Genomic DNA, 16,076 nt, shown 5'->3' on the forward strand with positions numbered 1-16,076 from the left:
GGAGCTCTGGGACCACTGTGTTCAGGTTACACAGCTCTGGAGGCACAGAAGTGGCAACATTGAGTGTCATAGAGCCATTCAGTCATCCAGTGGGAGATTTAGGACCTTTTTGGTAGAATAGGCACCTAATTAACCTCATCAAAGGGTAGGCAACATGGTGGTTCATGTTACTTAAATACAAGTTCACTGGCTTTGTGGACTGTTGATTTCAGGTGCTCAGGTAGGGCTATTGGAAAGATTTCTCTTTGCTATTGTTGTTTTGTGTTTTAGTGATAAGTTCTCTCCATAACCTAGGCTGACCTCAAACTAACAATCCTCCTGCCTCCTTCCCAGAGTGTTGAAATTACAGACATATTCTGTCATGCCCGGCAGAACTTTTCTCTTGATCTGTTTGTATCTGTTATTATATTATGACTGCTTTGTTCTGTGTTGAAAGGTTTTCCTTGGGCATGCAGTCTTTATCAATGCAAGAATGGCCAGTAGCTAGTTTGTTTTGTTTGTTTGAGTTGGGATCTTGTGATGTAGCCCATGATTGCCACAGTACTCTGGTGCTGATGATTGTAGGCATCCTCATACTTATCTGAGACATATAATATAAAGTCTAGTAACTTATAGAAAAAGCTTCACAATTGCCGTGTCTAAAGTACATGCTCGTTCATGAACCAAACTTAGAGCCTGAGGAAATAAATAGCATGTTATCATTGGTAAGCCTGGGTCACATGTTGGGGCTTAGCCCAATCACATATGAACTGCTTGAATTGATATGGGAAAATGGATGGTTTTCCCAAGGGAAGTCAGTGCAGAGAAGAGGTGGATGAAGTTAGATTAAGCAGGAATTTCAACATCAACCATATAGAGATCACATGATCACTCACTTGTTTAAAACCCTTCTTTTACAAGTGAGAAAAATGAGATTCCAGATAGGTGAATGACTTTGAGAGTGGATCATTTAACACGTGTGAAAATGTTTGTTTGGTACGACGTTAGGCCTGGACTAGAAACTCACTTGAACTCATTGTCCTTTTTCTATGTAGTTCCCACCTCTGGGGACGGTCCTTACTCCCCATCTCTATGGCCTAGGCCCCTGCAGAGCCTGAGTCCTGGCATCTTTCCTTCTCAGGCCACTCCCGGGTCTTGAAGTCATCAACCTTCAGTGGCTGTGTTAGTTTGTGGACCTGTATAGCTACGTGGACGATGTGGTTGAAACTTTTATCTATCCTGGAGCCTGGAAATACAACATCAAGGTGCATTGTCCTCCTGAGGCATCCTTGATGTGCAGATGGTGACAGTCTCCCTGCATCTTCATAGGCCTATGTCCCCATTTTCAGTCATAGTGGATTAGGGGCTGCTCTCTAGACCCTTGCATGTACTAGGGAAGTGTTTTGCCTCTGACCTCCATCCCCAGTTCTTAATTCCATCTTTAGAAACCCATTCCCTAAACAGACTCACAGAATACGTGGGATTGAAAAGTCAACTGAGGGGGCAGGTGTGAATTTGAGGAGAATACAATTTGTTCTGTGGCAGTTGGATCGCAAAGAACACCTAAGCCTCGGAGATTTTGGTTGGGTATACTCCCCGCTTGGGACACCTTCTGAGATATCAAAACCCATTCAAAGTAGGCATGGTGATGCATTCTGTAATCCTAGCACTTGGAGGGTAGAGGCAGAAGGATCATGAGCTCAAGGTCATCCTTAGCTACAAAGCATGTTTTACCCCAGTGCGGTGGTATGAAAGACTCCACCCTACCTCCCCCCAGAAGACTGGGATGTGGGTCAATTGGTAGCGTACTTGCCTGGCATACAAAAAAAATTGAGCATGTAGTACATACCTGTATTCTTTTTATTAAGAAATTTTTTAGCCGGGCAGTGGTGGTGCACTCCTTTAATCCTAGCACTCGGGAGACAGAACCAGGTGGATCTCTGTGAGTTGGAGGCCAGCGTAGTCTACAGAGCAAGATCCAGGACAGGCACCAAAACTACACAGGGAAACCCTGTCTCGGAAAAAAAAATTTTTTTTAATTCATTTTACATATCAATCACAGATCCCCTTCTTCCTTCTTCCCACCCCTTCAGCCATTCCCCCCCAAACCACCTCCCATTCCCTCCTACTCTTATCACTTGGGAGGTAGAGGCAAGAGGTTCAGAAGTTCAAGGTCATCTTTAGCTACATATGGATTTTGAGAGTAGTCTGGCATACATGAGACCCCAAAACAAACAAACAAACAAACAAACAAACAAAAAAACAATACAAAACAAAACAAAAAACTAGACAAGAATAGGATCTCTCTCTCTCTCTCTCTCTCTCTCTCTCTCTCTCTCTCTCTCTCTCTCTCTCCCCACACCCGGCTTTCTCCCTCTCTCTCATCTACACACACTGGGCACATACTTTTCCACTGAGCACCACACCTCCAGCCCTTCAGTCTCCTTCATTAGAACTGTCCCTGTGAGGGATCCACTCTGCTGGGTTTCTGCTTGGCATACCCACCCCTAAATCTCAACATGGCCAGGGATAAAAGTCTATCTAAACTCTCCACTTTACTGGTGGGGGGTGGGGGAGCCCTTAAATCACTTGTCAGAATCATGCAATCCTTTATGAGGCTTTCCATTTCCCAAGACTGTTCAGCACTGTTCAGAATATGCATCATGAAACACAGAAATCAGGTAAGAGGATGGTAGAAGGCGACCTTGTGGGTCACCCATTCATTTCCTTCATTTGAGAAATAAAAAGGAAATGCAAGGATGATTTTTAAAAAAAATATTGTAAGCGGCAGAAACCTTAAAGAAAAGGCAGGTCCATAGTTCCTTTGTGAAATCATGAAAAAGGAGGGGGAACTCCCACCAAGCCCTTTCCACTAATTTACCAGCCTGGAAGTGAGTTGTATTTTCTTTGCCCAACAGCTTTAATCGATTTCTCCTTGACTTTTCATTTATCCATCTTTAGCTGGAGGCAGCCTGATGAACTCAGGGACAACGACAGGCCTCGGATCTCATTTTCGAGACTTGTTAGCCGTACAGGTTTAGACAAGTCATTTAATTGAAGGACCTCTGTACCAGGCTTTTTCTTTTAAGCCACCAACCAGCTCCCAAATCATGACACAGAGACTTATTAGTTTTGAATGCTTGGCCTACCTTAGGCACATTTCTGGCTAGTTCTTTTAACTTAATCTGTTTCTCTTTATCTACATTTTGCCTTATTACCTTTCTTAGTGTATATCTTACTTTCCCAGCTTCTCTATGTCTGCTGGCTGGCATTTGCCTGGCTTCTGCCCCCAAGCATCTCCCTCGTTCTCTCTTCCTTCTTTTCTTATTCTTCCCATTCTTTTTTTCAAGCCTAGATTTCTCCTCCTATTTATTCTCTCTCCCTGCCAGCCCCGCCTATCATTTTCTGTATCTAGCTATTGGCCATTCAGCTCTTTATTAGACCACTCAGGTGCCTTAGGCAGGCAAGGTGAAGCAAATGCAGCACGTCTTTACATAATTAACAAATGCAGCCTAAACAAAAGTAATGCACCTGTACACAGTTAAAGTAATATTCCGCAGCACAAACAAATGTAACACATCTTTGCTTAGTTAAAATACTATTCTGCAACAAATCTCAGTCTCCACTGTTGAAGAACGAGGGAAGTACTAACTGCTGGTGGATTGTTGTGAGCATTGTGTGAGCTAATCACTCACTATAAAGTGCTCAGATCAACTTGTGGAAGGCAGTAAACCTTGCACCAAGATTAGCTCCAGTAAACTAGGTGTGGTGGCACATGACTGGAGTCCGAGGTGGGGGCATGAAAATCAGGAATCCAAGGTCATCTTTGGCTGCAAATCAAGTTTGTGACCAGTCTGGGTCCCATGAGACCCTGTCTCAAAAACCAACCAACCCACAAACAAAAACATAGCTATAGTCCCTACTGGAGGAAAAAAAAAAATGCCCCCAAAGGCAAGCTTGTTTGGCTGTGTTTTCTGATGCATGCCTCTAGTGCCTAGAAGTCCCTGATGGGCATGCCTGGGTCTTTGTCATATGAATGAATGAATGAATGCACATAGGTCATATGAATGTGTGGATGCAAATACTGGAGGATTGTGAGTGACCTGTGATGAAGAGAGGGTTTTGACTAGATGGAGGTCTCCAACGTATTTGGTTACTTCCCCGTGGGATTGGTTTAGGAATTCCCCTTGCCAGCAACCTTCCTCACATTCTTGTTCATTTTTTTAGGCTGAGGCTCCATGAAGAAAAGGTTATTAAAGATAGACGACATCATCTCAAAACCTACCCAAACTGCTTTGTCGCGAAAGAACTCATTGACTGGTTGATTGAACACAAGGAGGCCTCTGACCGAGAGACGGCAATAAAACTCATGCAGAAACTAGCCGACCGGGGCATCATTCATCATGGTGAGTGAGGCGGCTCAGGCAAGGTGTCTGGAGAGGCCATGAAGACCACATCGATTGCGTAGATGTACCCATTATGAAATAAGAGGAAGGAGTGATGGCACATGCAGAGGCAGGGGGATCAGAAGTTCGAGGCCATTCTTGGCTAAATAATGTGTTTGAGGCCAGTCTGGGCTATGTGAGACCCTGTGTCCACAAAAATCAAATGTTAATTAGTAAACAAATAAACAGTTTTACTTTAAATTATCTCTTCAGTACCTCTTCCCAAGGACTCCTGCCTCCAAGAGATACTCTGTTTATTTTCATGCTTTCCTAGACAGTGTGCCATATTTGAGCCTTCAAAATGATGCATGTTTACTCTTTGCAACTTGATCAGCATGCTGTGTGTCAAATTCACCAGTGTTGACAGTCCACGTCTCTGAAATTATTGTTTTTTTAGGTTAGCAGACAAACCAAGGTTCCCATGTGGTATCTTCATAAATGTGTGTCTTTGTATTTTGTTATCTTTCGGGCCTCTCTCCACTGTTCATACCTGTCCCCACTCCACCCCCACCTGATTTTCTCTCTCTCTGAGTTATCTCTCCATCTGCCTTCTTAGCACTTGTATTGGTGATCCTCTCTGTTTTCCAACTCCCTTATGATCTCTTCCCTGATCTCAAGGTCCATATCTCTGGCTGTTCATTTTGCTGTTGTATGCATGGTATGCTATGTATACTGTTGGATGTACAGTGTGCCATGGATAGGTCATTGTAGTTTTAGCTGTTCAGTTAAGGGACATTCGGGTTGTTTATAAGTTTTGGCTGTTACTCTGTCTTAGTTACTGTTCTCTTGCTAGGAGACACCATGACCAAGGCAACTTTTTTTTTTTTTTTTTTTTTTTTTTTTTTTTTGAGGCAAGGTTTCTCTGTGTAGTTTTGGTGCCTGTCCTGGATCTCGCTCTGTAGATCAGGCTGGCCTCGAACTCACAGAGATCCACCTGGCTCTGCCTCCCAAGTGCCGGGATTAAAGGCATGTGCCACCACCCGCCTGGCTACCAAGGCAACTTTTATAAAGGAAAGAATTTAAATGGGACTTGCTTACAGTTTTAGAGGGTTTGTCTATGATTGTCATGGCTAGACAGAGCTGGTGCTGGAGTAGTAGCTAAGTACTTTATATTCTGATCAGCAGGTAGAAAGCAGAAAGAGAGACACTGGGCCTGGATTGGGCTTTTGAAACCTCAGAGGCCACCCCCAGTGGCACATCTCCTGCAAGGACCCACTTCCCAGTCTTTCCTAAATAGTTCAACAACTGGGGACTAAGCGTGCAGATATATGAGCCTATGGGGGCCATTACCATTCAAACCGTCACCCTCTCAATGGTTCAATGAACATTCATGAACATGTGCATGTCGGCTAGTTTTCTGTTGACTTGACACAAGCTAGAGTCACTTAGGGAGGGGGAACCTCAATTAAGAAACTGCTTCCATATCGCCCTGTGGGCAAGCCTGTGGTGCATTTTTTAAGTTGAAAGTTGATGGGGGGGGGGGGCCCAGCTCACTATGGGCAGTGCCACATCTGGATAGTGGTCTTGGGTGGTATCAGAAGGTAGGCTGAGCAAACCATGCAGGGACACCCAGTAAGCAGCATTCTTCAATGACTTCTGCTTCAGTTCCTGTGCAGATTTCCCTCGGTGAGGGACTGTTAGCTGGACGTGTAAGATATAATAAACCGCTTCCTCCCCAAGTTGCTTTTGGTCATGGTGTTTTATTACAGCAGTAGAAACCCTAGGACAGTATGTCCTTGAAGTCTCAGCCTGGCCTAGACACTTGCACAATGTTGTTCCTCTAAGCTAAGATAAAAATTCTCCTTATTTTTGTTTGCTCACTCTTAGGGTTCTACTTACAGATAGTTCAGGGCAGCTTGGATTTCCCAAAGCTGGGGTCTCAAGGACTCCTCCATCACATTCCCACTGCAGTTTTCCCTAACCTGTCCCTAACATCCTTTAACCTAACAAATCCCCAGCATCCTTTAGTTATATGCTGATGTTTCTCTTTGTATCACTTTTGGTATTCTGACAAAAGGGTCATCCCCTGTAGCCTCAGATGGCCTCAAACCAGTGATTCTCTGTCTCAGCCTCCTGAGTACAGGGCTTGGAGGTGTATGCCACCTCGTCTAGCTTTGATTTACTTTCTTTGAGGCTCATGTTGTTTTAGTGTTCATGCTTCTGAAGACTCTGGGATAAGTGATGAAGTGAACTTTGTGAGCCTTTCCATACATGATGATGATGATAACGGCGGTGATGCTCACAGCGCTGAGCGAGAGCACTCAGTAAATAGCACTCACTCTACCCTACAGTTGATACCTGTGTGAGCAAGAATTAAGCGGTGAGATGGATTTGAATCTTCTGTCTCTCATTTCCCCCCGTGTGTATTGTGTTTCAGTGTGTGATGAGCACAAGGAATTCAAGGATGTAAAACTCTTCTACCGCTTCAGAAAGGATGACGGTACCTTCCCGCTGGACAACGAAGTGAAGGCCTTCATGAGAGGACAGAGGCTGTATGAAAAGTAGGTCCACTGTCATCTTATCTTGACTTGGAAAAAAAGGAAGTGGGCTCTATCTTTCCGTTGCTGGCTTGTTAATTTATTTATTCATTTTGAAAAAGGATCTTACGTTGAATCCAAGCCCTCGATAGCCAAAGGATGACCTTGGATTTCTGACCCTTCTGCCTCTACCTGCTGGGATTACAACTGTGTGCCACTGTTCCTTGTTGTATATGGTGCTGAGAATAGAACACGGGGCAAGTGCTGTATCACCTGAGCTTCCACAGCAGCTCACCTGTCTGTCTTTTACCATGTCAACTCCAGTGGGGCTCTTCCATGTGGGCTGCTTACATAACTGCTCCTTTTAATAGGAGAAAACTCTGTCATATAGTTAGTTACCTTTCTCTTCGCCAGAAGTCAAAGTTGGTTTCATAAGCGTCTTAATTCTTTATCAAAATTGTATTTCTGGTACTTACGACCATTGCACAAAACTCCAGAAGTGAGAACAGAAGGGTGCTCTTTGACGTTTGCCGTCAAGTGACGCCCATCGCCTTTTCCTTATTTGATTAGGTGTGACGGTTGCTGAATCTCAGGATTCAGTCTTGTACATGCTGTGCATGGGGGAAGGCTGGGGTCATGTCAGGTGATCAGTACTGGGAGTGAGCAAGCGAGTGAGTGCTTCATGGAGCAGGATCTGCGAGGACCGTCTCTCAGCCTTCTGGAAGCTGAAACATGCCATCCATAGCACAGGAGTAGTCAGCTGACAAGTCTGGAACCTCCCAGGAGGTGTGTCTCAGCGCTAGTCTCCTTTCTCTGGCCTCTCGCTCTTCTAACCATCCTTATTTTTATCCAGGGCAACATTTTTAGAAAGGATCTCGGAGACAATGCCATTCGTTAATCCTGGCTGCCTTGCAGGGCTTTGAACATTCTGAAAACACATATTTGTCACATAAAAGACGCACAAGTGTCACCTGCTATACAGTGGGTGGCAGGGGGTGGGTGTAGGGGCTACAGTGAGGGTTTAAGAAGCTAGACAAAGGATCAAGAGGATTAAGAGCTAAGATTCAATGTTAGTCGTGAACACAGGGCTTGCACATGCTTCGTGGACTCCAGCACTGACCTCCCTGCCAGCTACATTTGCATCTCTTCCAGCCTGGCCCACCTGTGCCTAGCCAATTATATGGTGAACATTTGCTGAAAATTATAAATAGAGGCCAGGGATGTGTCTCAGATGCACACAGTTGCCTAACATGTGGAAGACCCAGGAGGAGGTAGAGAGGGACCGTGACTTTGGTCTTTTTGTTTGTTTGGTTGGTTTTGTTTTGTTTTTCTCGTGTGTGAGTTGACCAATATTCCAGGGTTCTCTGTGCCTGCCGTTTACTTTCTCGTCACTAATACTCAGTGTCTCAAGTTACAAGTGAAGTTATTTCTCCAGATTGCTTGTGAAATCAGGATGAGGACAAAGATATTTAATATGTATTTGACCCTGAGTGGCCCAGCTGCGGCCTCACAGACCTTGGCCTCGGCTTCGGGTTGCTGGATCATGTTTGGAACAAACTTTGGGACTTTTGAAATGGACTCTTCCGTTGTATGCATTCTCCTTGTTTTATAGGGGATCTTTCTATGAATTTCAGCACATTTGTTATTTTCTAAGTTTCATATACTTTTATAGCATTAAAAGTGATAGTTGGCAATCTATTCAGATACCTTATTTACATTTTTAGAACTAAAGGAATTTTTTTTTTTCCTACTGTATTTTCCATAGAACCCTTCTTTGGGGGTGTCTCTAACATTTACACATGAATGTCTTTTGAGATACGTGTTCCTTTCATTATTCTCTTTTTAAGGTAATAATAGTAGGTATTTACTGATTGCAAAATACTCATCCGAGAGCCTGAGTAGTAGAGGTTATTGAATTACTATAGCATGGCTGATTTAGATATTGTCCCTGTTTTATGGTGGGGGAAAGGGACAGGCAAGGTATGTCTCTTGTCCAAGGTTCAACTAATAAATCACAGCTGCAATTTGAATCCAGAAGCCTAACTCCTAGGAGTATTGCCACTTGGCTGACAATAAGTCCTAAATCCTTCTCATTTCCCTTTATTGAGATCACATGAGTGAATAAACATTTACTCCAGAATACAGCTTACTGTAAAATGTGGCAGAGGATTTGTAACTTGTCCAGGTAGAGAATTTTCTGTAAAATTTTATTGACAGTGTACTGGGACCCACAGACAGACATAAGCATAATAAGATCCTGCTTCAGGGCCAGTGTCCCTGACGTTCTCTAAATAAGACCCTTGATGTGGATCTGAGCTTCATGCCTCCTCCCTGAGGATTAGCTTTCCTGGTACCAGAAGGAACCGTGCAAGCTTCCAAAGGAGGGAGGTAATCAACAGTCCTACCCAATGATGACACCGATGAACCACATCTACCACCAGCATGGCACCATCACCTAAGAGTGCAGCAGTAGCCAACAGCTTTCTGATGGTACTCAATGAGAAAGGAGTCGTGCCTGGTGCTAGAAGCCTAGCTAACTACTCAGTGCTTAGTGAAGTCTTGGTGACTGGAGGAAAATCTACAACCACTGATTTATTAAGCCAGCACAATCCCTAACAACAATCTATAAACATTTGGCCTTATACCTACAGATAAGTGTTCTCCTTACTCCCCATCAAGGAAATTTCTCTTTGCAACAGACGGAGACCACTAGAAATGCAAAACCAATCAAAATGCAGAGTTGTGGAGCTCAGTCCCCCATGGGATACATCTACAAAACACTCTGCATCTAAGGCTCGGGGAACATTGCGGAAGAGGGGTTGAGAAAATTGTTAAGAGCCAGAGGATCAGGGAGCTCGGTTGCTGTGAGATGGTGTCTCCTAGGAAGGTCAGAAGCTACATCCATAAAGTCTCGCCAACGTGACAGCCCCGATGTGAACTGAACAAGGATGACCCCAGTCAGTGAACATGCCCAAGCGGGCGGGGGAAGAAAGCTCACAAGGCCTCAACCCTACACAAAGAATTATAATTAACCCAGGAAACCTAAAAGTGGGAGAAGTGGTCTTCTCCAGGGAAAAGCACACCAACTGGTTGTCCAGTTCTACATGGTCAGTCCTGAGAACATACATACAGGTCATATTATATGAACTGAGTAGGGTATATATGCGTATACATATACATATATACATGCATTAACAATTAATGAAAGAAGAGGCCATGAATTTTTTTTTTTTTTTTTTTTTTTTTTGTTTTTGTTTTTTTGTTTTTCGAGACAGGGTTTCTCTGAGTAGCTTTGCGCCTTTCCTGGAACTCACTTGGTAGCCCAGGCTGGCCTCGAACTCACAGAGATCCGCCTGCCTCTGCCTCCCGAGTGCTGGGATTAAAGGCGTGCGCCACCACTGCCCGGCTGAATTTTTTTATTCATTAAAAATTTTCATTTATTTTATATCCCGATCACAATTTCCCCTCCCTCCACTCCTCCCGTTCCCTCCCCCTTCCGTTCTGCTACCCTCCCCGCATCCACTCCTCCTCCATCTCTGTTCAGAAAGGGGCAGGCCTCCCGTGGGAGTCAACAAAACATGGCACATCAATATGAGGCAGGAACAAGCTCCTCCCCCTGCGTCAAGGCTGGGCGAGGCAATACAGCATGGGGAACAGGTTCCCAAAAGCCAGTTTAAGTGCCAGGGACAGGTCCTGATTCCACTGCTAGGAGCCCCACAAACAGACCAAGCTACACAAGAGTCACACACATACAGAGGGTCTAGGTCAGTCTCAGGTAGGCTCCTAGCTGTCGGTCTAGAGTCTGTGAGCGCCCATGATCTCAGGTCAGCTGTCTCTGTGGGTTCCCCGGTTATGACCTTGGCCATGCTTGTCTCGTACAATCCCTTCTCCCTCTCTTCAGCAAGATTCCCAAAGTTTGGGCCAGTGCTTGGCTGTGGATCTCTGCATCTGCTTTCATCAGTTACTGGATGAAGGCTCTCTGATGACAATTAGGGTAGTCATCAGTCTGATCACAGGCCAATTCAGGCACCCTCTTTACTATTGCTAGGAGTCTTAGCTGGGGGTCATCCTTATGGGTTCCTGGGAGTTTCACTGGCACCAGGTTTCTCCCTAGTCCCAAATCCCATCCCCCACCCCATCAAGACATCTCTTCCATTACTCTCCCCCTCTGTCCTGCCCCTAACCCACCCAACCCAATCCCTCATGTTCTCACCCTGCCCCACACCCCCGACTCCGTGCTCGCCCCCAGTTTACCCAGGAGATCTCTTCTATTTCCTCTTCCCAGGGAAATCCTTGCATCCCTCTTTGGGTCCTCTTTGTTACCTAGTCTCTCTGGGGCTGTGGATTGTAGGCTGGTTATCCTTTACACCTAATATCCACTTATGAGTACACACCATGTTAGTCTTTTGGGGTCTGGGTTACCTCACTGAGGATGATTTTTTTTCTCTAGTTCCATCCATTTGAGGTCATAAATTTGAAGGAAAGTGGGAAGTAGTATATGGGGAGGATTTGGGGAGAGGAAAGGAAAGGAGAAGCATTGTAATGTTGTAATCTTACCTAACGTAGTTGTTGAAGAGAACACTTTGAATTAACCTTGATCGTCTTCAAATCTAGGAGTGACTTCTCAGTTCTAGTTTCACCTGATTTAATGTAGCGTTACATTCCCCTCTATGTCTGGTGAATATCCTATTTGTCTTAGGTGGGCTCTTTCCTTGTTCTTTTATCCGAGGGACCTTGGCTTTCTCGGCAGTAAGAATTCTCTCTCCAGCCACCAGCCTCTTTATCCTGCTTAGGGCTTTGGACCTGATTGAAGAATGGTAACGGATGAGCACCCTCAGATCTGTGGCTTCCCACTGCGTGGCTCCATTTTTCTCTTCTACATGACCAAAGAGGAATCAGAGGGCAAAACCATCTCCAGTGAGCCAGGGCCCTTCTGTGCGTTTTATCTTCTCTGCCATGTGTCCCAGGATGGTTCTTTTGTTCTTTCTCAGTGCCTGGCACAGTGAATATTGTTGAATGTACAAAGAATTTTCTGAGTTGTTTCTGGGAGCCTCTGAACTCCTGGCATGAGAGAGCTGCTTAATGGCAAGCGACAATAGCCAGCCTGTTTACCTTGTCTGGCCTCTAGAGCTTACAAAGCATCTTTTTTTTTTTTTTTTTTTCTTTTTTGCTGTTTTTGTTTTTCAAGACAGGGTTTCTCTGTGCAGTCCTGGAACTCACTCTGTAGACCAGGCTGGCCTCGAACTCAGAGATCCACTTGCCTTTGCCTCTAAGTACTGGGATTAAAGGCAGGTATGAGCCACCACCACCCAGCACAAAGCATCTTATACATTGTTATGCTTGACTTCCCTTACAATTTGGAGTGATATACCCAGCAGGTATAATTAATTCCATTGTAAAACTGGGGACATAAGATCTAGAGAAATTGAAATAGTTAATAGAGACCCTCAGATAGAGAGCTAGAGATGTTTCTTAAACACTTCTGGGGCTGGAGAAATAGCTTAGCAGTTAGAAGCACTTTCTGCTCTTCCAGACGACCCACATTTGGTTCTTAGCACCTACATCTGGTGGCTCACAGCTGCCTGTAATTTCAGTCCCTGGGGACAAGATGCCATCTTTTGGTATGTGCTGGCACCCCCATGAACATGGCATGCACCACACCACACACAGACACACAAACACACACACACACACACACACACACACACACACACACACACTTGGGTGTACATGCACCCCTAAAAACAAACAAACAAACAAACAAATAAATAACTTGGCAGGGGGAATGCCTTTAAGGCTTTTGTGTGGGACTGGGAGGATGCATCTGGGTGTATGCAATTGTGTATGGAGGCCAGAAGTCAGCTTCAGGCATTTTTCTCACTGTCTGTTCTTAGGGACTGTCTCTCACTGAATCAGGAGCTCATCGATGGGCTGGACTGGCTGCCTACATGCCCCAGGGACCCTCCTGTTACCACCTTCCCAGCACTGGGGCCTTTAAGTGGGGGATCTGAACTCAGTTCCTCATGCTTTCCTGGCAAACATTTCCCTGGATGAGTCAACTAACTCCCCAGCACATCTTTACGCCCATCTTCTTCTGTTTCCAGCTTGCAAACGTTTTTTCAGACTGAGGTTGGTCGGTTGGTCAGTTGGTTGGTTACTCAGGTTGTTTGTTTGGAGATAGGTCTATGTAGGCCTAGCTGACCTCAAATTTGCTATGTAGACCAGCATGGTCTCAAACTTCTGGCCGTACTCTTGCCTCTGTCTCCCAAGTGCTGGGATTATAGGCACGAACCCAAACTGATATCTTCAGTTCTGCAACTTAATTCAAATTTTAGCTTGAAATATTTCAACTATTTGGCAAACTGTAACAAAACATTTTCCATTATGCTATGGACATCTTCAGTTTAATAGGCAGCCTGATTAGTGGTTTCACAGAATCTTTTTTTTTCCCCTTGGCTTGAGACAGGGTTTTGTTGTATAGCTCAGGTTGGCCTTAAACTCACATTCCCCCCTTCATAGGTACGCTATGGCAGTGTGTAGCGTAGAACCTTTTTTTTTTTTTCTGAGAAAGGGTCTCACTCTATAGCCATGGCTGTCCTGGAACTCAATATTTAGACTAAACTGGCTTCATATTTCAGAGATCTACCTTCTTCTGCCTCCCCAGTGCTGGTATTAAAGGTGTGCACCACCATACCCAGCTGCTACATAGAATCTTATAATAATAATAAAATATTTCTTGCCTTTGTGTATTTGAGGTGTCCAATGATTTTGATACTACTGGGTTAAAAGTTATCTTTCACCACTGTTTATGTGACCAGGGTGACTTTGATATTCAGTCACTCATGTTAAGAAACTGTTGCCGGGCGGTGGTGGCGCATTCCTTTAATCCCAGCACTCGGGAGGCAGAGCCAGGCAGATCTCTGTGAGTTCGAGGCCAACCTGGTCTACAAAGTGAGATCCAGGACAGGCACCAAAACACCACAGAGAAACCCTGCCTCTAAAAAAAAAAAGGAACTGTTCACATGGGGCTGGTGAGATGGCTCAGTGGTTAAGAGCACTGACTGCTCTTCCAGAGGTATTAAAGACTACTGGGGTCCAGCCTCTAATAGTCTTTTTCCCATGGTTCCAGAAGAGACGCTACCAGCAGCGAGAATTAATCTGAGGGAATGAATCTAAGTACATCGAGCTCTTTAGTCCATTCACTTTATTCTTCTGAGTCAAAAATCTATCTCCACCGCTTTAATTCTGTTCTCATACTTAGCTCCTTTCTTGCTGATATCTCTCTACATTTTTCTGCCATACTCTCTAAATTCTATCGTAATTCTCCCATCTAGTTCTTCCCCGTCCTCCATCTCATTCCACTAGTCCTCCCCTGAGTCTCTGAGGCTTTCAGTTATAGACCCATACAAAGCAGCAAATCTCTGGCCCAAGCAAGGTCACCAGGCTTGAATTCTTACAGGGTCATCAAGGCAGATAAGAGTTTACCTCAGGCAGTGACTGTCAGGCTTTCTTTTCCTACCCAAAAGGGGAGTGGCTAAAGGAGGTGGGGTCAACTAAGAGCTTAAACCAGTTAATATATCAGAAAAAGGGAAATTATGTGCTCAAACTATGTTCCTAGAAGTGGTTAGGTAAAATGTTAGGAGTCTATAATGTTAGAATAAATCATGAGTAAAATAAAATGGCCTATATTTCTTTAGGGCTCTATCTGCCATTTTCTGGCGGGGCCGGGGTATCTAGGCAGCTGTGGCACAGCTTGATACACCTGGTATGCAAAAAGCCCTTTGTTCTAAGTTCAGTGTCAAAAGGGAAGTCTAGAGATACCACAAGTCTGTGTAAGAAAGGAGGGTCTGAGCTTAATTTGCACAAGAAACAAAGCTGTGTACATAACTGTGTCCTGTCTCCGTATGGATATTTACCTTAATTCGGGAGACCGGCAGGTGGTCTGGAATGCTTATTCTGTCCGCTGTTTATCCTTGGATGTTTGAGAGGTATCTCAGATAAAATGCTTGTGTCTGGAGCTGGCCCTGGCCTTGGATGCTATCGAAAGGAGATATCTGATTCTAATGCTAAAAACAAAAAGAGACACAAAAAAACCTGGAAGAAGGAAGCCTTGCCTGTGTGACTGTCATCCAAATACCTTAATTGTATAGGGAAGAACTATGCCCCAAAAAACGATCAATCCACACTGTACTAGGAATGGAAAAAGCTACAATAGCACACAAAAAATTTATTGCTGGAAAACGGCTTGATATTCAAAAGCCAATCACCAAGACTCCTTGAGCCTTGGCTTTATCCTCTGGAAGACCCTTGTTTTCTTCCAAGCATTAGCTTTTGCCACAGTCAGCGGAATTTCTACTTCATACTTCTGCGGCCCACAACACAGAGGGCCTGGGTTCAATTCCCAGCACCCACGCGGTGGCTCACAACTGTCTGTAGCTCCAGTTCCAGGGGACCTGACACCCCACACAGACGTACCTGCAAGCAAAACACGAATGCCCGTAAAAACAAAAAAAGGAACTGTTAACTTCTGACTGCAGTTTTGCCATACTTCCCTGCCAGCAAGTTTACCGGTAACCATTCATGGGAACTTGTAGAAGATAAGAAACCCTAGGTGAAAGCTGGGCAGTGATGGTGCACACCTTTAATCCCAGCACTCGGGAGGCAGAGCCAGGCGGATCTCTGTGAGTTCAAGGCCAGCCTGGGCTACAGAGTGAGATCCAGGAGAGGCGCCAAAACTACACAGAGAAACCCTGTCTCAAAAACAAAAACAAAAACAAAACAAAACAAGAAACCCTAGGTCAGGACTGTTAAGATACAGTGCAGAGAGGCCTTCGCAGCTTTTGGACCAAGGCACCCCTGTAGCGAGCGAGGTACACCATGCGGGGGTGCAGTGGATGGCAGCATGGCCCGGTGGAAAATTACTCACATGGCAGATACGCATCCACATGGAAAGTTTATTATAATAGAGTGCGAATAGAGAGATGGGGCGGAGTGAGGGGAGGAGAGAAAGGAGAGCTGAGGTACGCGCTGCCACGTAGAGAGGAGAGAGGGAAAGGGAAAGAAGAAGAAGGAGAAGAAGAAGGGGGTGGGGTTTCCTCTTAAAGGGGGCTTTACGTCAGGATGCCTACCCAAGGAGCAGGCCAGAATGCCAACAAGGACATGACAGCTGCTAGTT

General features: G+C 44.9%; 1 protein-coding gene across 1 annotated transcript in view; it reads left to right on the forward strand.

Moving 5' to 3' along the window:
- The window catches only part of Deptor (DEP domain containing MTOR interacting protein), a 152,237-nt gene that overhangs the window by 51,214 nt on the left and 84,947 nt on the right, over positions 1–16,076 (forward strand). The window contains exons 2-3 of the mRNA XM_052749203.1: positions 4,207–4,385; positions 6,802–6,925. Of these exons, the coding sequence (XP_052605163.1) occupies positions 4,207–4,385; positions 6,802–6,925 (303 nt within the window). The remainder of the gene's footprint in view (positions 1–4,206; positions 4,386–6,801; positions 6,926–16,076) is intronic.

Source organism: Peromyscus californicus, unplaced genomic scaffold (genome assembly GCF_007827085.1).
Source record: "Peromyscus californicus insignis strain IS unplaced genomic scaffold, ASM782708v3 Scaffold_20__1_contigs__length_68692818, whole genome shotgun sequence".
NCBI classification, from domain to species: Eukaryota; Metazoa; Chordata; class Mammalia; order Rodentia; family Cricetidae; genus Peromyscus; species Peromyscus californicus.